The sequence below is a fragment of the Heptranchias perlo genome, chromosome 24, assembly GCF_035084215.1.
Source record: "Heptranchias perlo isolate sHepPer1 chromosome 24, sHepPer1.hap1, whole genome shotgun sequence".
NCBI lineage: Eukaryota > Metazoa > Chordata > Chondrichthyes > Hexanchiformes > Hexanchidae > Heptranchias > Heptranchias perlo.
Genome location: NC_090348.1, coordinates 31,952,368 through 31,958,367, shown reverse-complemented (window position 1 = coordinate 31,958,367; position 6,000 = coordinate 31,952,368). Strand labels below are relative to the sequence as shown.

The 6,000-nt window shown below is 42.2% G+C and overlaps 1 protein-coding gene across 1 annotated transcript in view; it reads left to right on the top strand.

Annotated features, from left to right (window-relative positions):
• The first annotated feature begins 311 nt into the window (after window positions 1-311).
• pcloa (piccolo presynaptic cytomatrix protein a) overlaps window positions 312-6,000 on the top strand; it is a 428,697-nt gene continuing 423,008 nt past the window's right edge. Inside the window, exons 1-2 of the mRNA XM_068005288.1 lie at window positions 312-511; window positions 1,524-2,169. Of these exons, the coding sequence (XP_067861389.1) occupies window positions 312-511; window positions 1,524-2,169 (846 nt within the window). The remainder of the gene's footprint in view (window positions 512-1,523; window positions 2,170-6,000) is intronic.

Here is a 6,000-nt window from a genome sequence, read left to right as displayed (position 1 = left end):
ATCTGGTATGGACACGGTAGTTTAGAGCACAAACACCGGACACACTTTCTGTGCGATGGTACAGCTTTAAATGCTTTTGGCGACAGATCAAGAGGCGATTACCTGCTCTGGGCATGCGCGTTGCGGCAGTCGGCTTTTTTTTTTCGGAAGGATCTCGGAGAGATCTGTAGACATAGAAAAAGGGGGAGTGAGAGAGACATGACATGACATGATCAAAATGGAAGAGCAATCACAGAATTCGCAAAATAAAATTTTAAAATAATAAGAAAAGGCAGAGTTTAACAACAAACAACAACAAAAAAAAAAAAACCATGGGGAATGAGAACAGTCTGGAGGCCGGGGCTCTGGCTGGGATGACCGAGGGACAGCTGGCTTCAGCCGATGTGAGGGGCTTTCAGATCCCTCCAGGAATGGATGCTGATCTCAGCCAACTGACCGAGGATGAGAGGAAACAGATCGCCGCTGTAATGTCAAGGGCCCAGGGGGCTGTAAAGGATCCCTCAGCACAGAGGCACGTTCAGGCACTTCTGTTCCAAACAATAGGCGTCCCATTGATTTTTTGATGTGCAGCTTTCCAGTGTGTTGTGTTGTGCAGTGTCGGTGTAAATTGCATGCATAGCATCGCATTTGCTGTCAAGTACACTGGGCAGCAATTTCCTCTAGCTCAAGATCAGGCTTTATGCACACGATGACTTTACAGTGCACCCAGTGATTAAAGTGCATTGCATTTATTTAACGTTTTGCTACATTATTATTGCCGTTGAACATGCGGGTATAGCATTGCATGTACTGGCAGTTAACGCTGAGAGGGTTGGTTGCAGAATGAAAAAAAAAACGACGTTGCCTCTGTGTAATGAGGATTCGGTGTGGAAAATACATCGTGTCGGGTTTGGATGTTTGGGATTTAGCAGTCGTTTCTTTAGACCGTTGATTGGTTAAGTCGCGTCGCTCGCGGACCTGGATTGCAGAATATCATTCCACAGACACACACACCAGAGTTGGCTTTTTGGTGAAGGTAAAGTATTACGACAACCAAAGACTCTTGTGTACAATAACAGTGGCATTTATTTCCGATGCAGCGACCGAATATTGTTTTATTATTATTGCAAGGCTGTGCGCCGGCACTTCGTTCCTTTAAACATTATTATCTGCTTTAGTCGGAGATTATGTGCAAGGTTTCAGGATCTGCTTTAATGCAAGATTTGACTTATTTCAGGTTGAGTTGTTTTTCTGGGGACTGATTAGGGCGGAATATTTGATTCTGCATTTAAGGTAACGCTATCGCGTTTGATGTTCAAAATTGTCGTTTGATTTGTGTCTGGGATACATTGATGATTTTTAAAAATTACTCTGTTAATTGCGCTGTTTTGGTGAAATAATTTCAGTGTAACGTCGAATAGGAAATCATGCTACATTTCTGCCATGATATATATTTAGAGGGTGGGGGGAATCGAAAGATCATTGCTTTTGGTGGATTATTTTAGTTTGTAACTGTATTTTTTGTTCTCTATTGAATATTTCAGAAAACCAGAGGCAAATGCTAATGACCAACCCAAGCAGCCAGTAAAACCACCAGATCCCGAGCCTTCTGGCGATATAAGCCAAGCCGGAGATGGATTACTAGAGGAAAAACCTCTTCGTGACAGGAACCTGTCCACCAGCTCTCTGAAGGAATCCAGATCAAGGACTGATCTGCGGGGAGAGGAGAACGAGGTAAACATGATGCCCAGCTTCCTCTCCGAGGGCAACCCTTTGAGTGCGGTGTCCTCGGTCGTGAACAAATTCAGCCTCTTCGATTCCAAATCCGAGAGCGACGAGGCGGCCAGGAAGCAGAAAACAGCTCAGAAGCCGGAATCTAGTAGCAGGGCGCCCGTTAAATCGACCTCCCAACAGTTTGTGAAAACATCCCCGAAGCCCGATGAAAAAGGAACCGTGAAACATCCCGCCCAGCAGCCGCCTCCCTCCGCCGCTTCTCCCCAGCAAGCCTCGGCGCAGCAATATTCAGTACCACAGATAGCTCCCGTTCCAAAGAAAACCCTTTGCCCAGTCTGCACAACCACAGAACTGCACCTCTACAGCCCGGAGAAGGCCAATTTTAACCAGTGCACCCAATGTCAGATTGTGGTCTGCAGCCAGTGTGGGTTTAATCCAAACCCGCACATAACCGAGGTGAGTGACTGGGAGATTATTGCTGTGATCATCTTACTGTGACCTCCAGCATTCGCGAGTGCTGGGCGTGCCGTTAAAGGAAGGGAAGCGCTTCCTCCATACCCAGGGAAAAATGTTCAGCCAGTAAAATTAGTTATGACTGACAATAATATCCTTCCATTATATATACCGTATGTAGCATTGACTCCGAGCAGATTAAACAGTATGCGTGCATAATGAACAGGCACAGTACACCCTGCTGGGTGTTACCCAGTTACACAATCTACAGCTCCTGTAAACTAAAATGGCGATAGATGCCAAATTCAATGGATGGTGGGTGGGGGGCAGTGCGTGATCACAACTAACAGCCACCATACAGGCAACGGTGTGATGAAGATCTGACGTTACAATATGCCGCTGTCGCAGCTTATCGTCTGTGCAGTTAATAAATGCAGTGACCGTGTTTGGCGACGGGACTGAAACCAATTGAACACTGATTAATTGCAGTCGGCATTTATTCCTATCGATTAGGACGTGGGTCCAGTTGTACGAGTGCAGCTTTGCTCGGGCGGTTACTGTTCGGTGTTGTCCTGGTTTCACCTGATGCGATGCACTGAGCGCTGGGTAATCAGCACAAGCCTCTGGCCGTCCGGGGCAAGAGGTGGCAACGAGAGGTCGCGGAGTGTTAAAGGTGGAAAATGTATTACCTTTAACTTGTGAAGATCAAAATAGGCCGGTGGAAATAGTTCCTGGTGGGATCTGAGAACAAATGTGTCACTAAGGCTGTTTATTTATTTATTTATATATATAGTAGTTACACTCTCATTTAAGGATCCCTGTACTGAAGAGCATATTTTCAGGTTGTAATTAGAGGTGCAGTCACTTTTTTTTTGTAAGGGACGGAGGAGAGCAGGGCTGTAAGTAATTTTATCACAATCGAGCCACAGGGTAATGTGATCAAAATCATACGTTGGTAACTTTTGTTCATTTTAAAGTCACGTGGCTTGTTTTTGTTGGCACTGATTTTGATTAGAGCCCTCGGTTGTAAGCCCCTAATTCACATTTCAAACACTCTGCATTGTGTCTTAACCAATTGGCCGGGGAAAGTCATCGCTGTATTGAAACAGATAGCTGGATCAGGCATACTTTAAGTATCTTCATACTCTGTAAGATAAAAATCTTTTAAATCTGCACAGATTTAATTCCAATATATGCAATGGTACGATACATTTATTGTATAGTTTATGAACATTTTATTTGCATTGCAAATTTCATTTTAAGGTTTGATAGCTATAGCGTTTTGTAATATGAGTTGCACCCCCCCCCTAGTTTTTAGGTCATGTTAAAACCTGCATAGAGATGTAAGTCATGCACCAGGTTTAAAGGATACATGGCAGAATCAAGGATGAGGCTGAGGAGAGTGACGGAGCAATAGTCTCTACAAATCCTCCACATGGGATATATTAAATATCATCGACAAGTATTTTTCTCCCTGTTCCCCAAATCCTGGCTACACCAACATGTATTCTACAAATATTTTTTCTCCCCTACTTTCCTGAAGATATTGATTCCTTGCTGGATGGTTGCACAGGTGCTCTCTGGTACTTCACTGAAGTACCAGGTCTGATGTCCAAGTATTCATGTCTGAGCCTTGACGGTGAGTGCTGGCAGATTATTTTATCACGAGTGCAACACAGCTGAACCTGATCCAGTCCACAGTCAACATCAACACATGCACTGTCTAGCAGGGGCTATTGGAATAATAATCAGGAGCAGGAATCCTTGCTGACTTTTTCCTCCTTACCCTATGGGTGGAGTTTAATCCAAACACTTCACTGTCACTAGGTGATACCAATTAACAGTACAGATGGGATTGAATTTGAGATTTTGCTGACCTGCACAGCTCAGCTATTCACTGGATACACTTCCTGAGCCATCTGGAGAGCCACAAATGGTCTTATTAATATCAATGAGTGCTGATATATGATGGTCACTACAGTTCAGGAGTACAAGTGTGCAGCTAGTTCTGTCGATTAAAGTCCTCAACAGTAAAACCACCTTTTATGTACACTTGCTATATAACATAAGGAAAGAGCAAATAAGAAAATACGTCCATCGACCATATAAAATCTCCTAAACCAAAGACACTAAGTTTAAAAAGAAAAATTGAATGAAATATGTGCATTTTACTTTGCTTTCAAAACATATTCTAATCATTCCAGTCAATGGTAGTTGGCTTTACAACAGCATATGTATCTATATGGTATTAGCTAATGGGAATGAAGGATCTTATTGGTGGTTTGCTCCATTCTCATTTATAGTTATAGTGTAAATGGGAGAACTTGAGCCAAATAAAGCACTTGACTATTGCTTGTATATTAATTAGTTTTCTGTTTGCATTTTAGTATTGTGCCTCTGCATTCATATACACAAATAAATCCAACATTTCATCTTTAAAATGGTGCCTTATTTTATGTACTAATGAAAAACAAATGTCATTTTTGAGATTAGCATTTGCTAGTCTGAAAGCAGCTGTTAATTCTCAAATTATTCATCACCTACAAAATTCTGATCTATTCTTTGATTGCCAATATGGTTTTTCATTGATGTTCCACTGATATTTTTGCCTATGCCATGTACTTCTGGAGCCACACTTTAGAAAGCTGATGAATCATTTGTCATCGCCTCCCTGGTGACTTTCTGAGGCTGAACCAGACTGTTTGCAACCTCAGCAACCTATTTGACCCTAAGTTGAGCTTCCGACTTCATATCCTCACAATCACCAAAACTGCCTACTTCCACCTCCATGATATCACCTGTCTTTGGCCCTGTTCCGGCAAAACCACAAATTTAAAATTCTCATCCTTGTATTCAAATCCCTCCATCGCCTCGTCCCTCCTTATCTCTGTAACCTCCTCCAGCTCTACAACTCTCCAAGAACTCTGTGTTCCTCCAGTTCATAATTTCCTTTAGATTGCACACTGGGATCACAACCTAGATTCCTATGGCAGTGCTGAATCATTACGAACATACAAAATTGACGGGTAGGAAAAGACCAACTGGTCCATCAAGCCTGCCCCACACACCATAATGGCTGGAACATCATAACTAGACACTACCCCTCCCCCCCAGCTAGCCATGTAATCAACATTACATCTTAATCTCCTCCATGCTATTCAATGGGGCAATGAAAATCTTGTTATTTTCAACTTTTCACAGCCAATTTCTTGTCTGTAACAAGTCTAACAAATAGCTTTCACCTGTTGTATTTTGAAGGCTTAATTATTAGTCCTCCATCTATTGATGTTCTTGGCTCACTATCTCCTCTAACTTTAAGTGAATCTCCCATGTCTCTTCTATTGTTGATGCTGGCTCCATGGAGCTTAGTTTTCCCTTCTGTGCCTAACACACTGTCCTCTCTCCATAGCTTCCAGACTTCATTTCCTACAGACCTATTTTGCACCTTAGACCTTGTGTTTATCTTTGTAATGAGGCCTATTTAAAACTTTGCAATTGATAAGTAAATGCAACAAAATTTTAAACCTACTGGCTTCAGCAGCACTGTATGTTGGAGATGTAAACAATTGCTTGTAATGTCTCTTTGAAACAATCAAACATAAGAAAACAGGAACAAGAAGTAGCCAGTCATCCTATCTGGTTTGCTCTGTTATTTACGTCTGACCACTTTTCATCCTTTTCCTATCTCAAACCTAGAACCTTTTAAAACCATGAATTGATCCAGTTCCTATTCGAATGCTTTAATGAACTTACGTAGGATTCATTGACCCAATTGTGAAGCTTTCATTACAGTTTTGTTTAACTTATTCCTTTTGTAGTTTATGATTGTGGCCC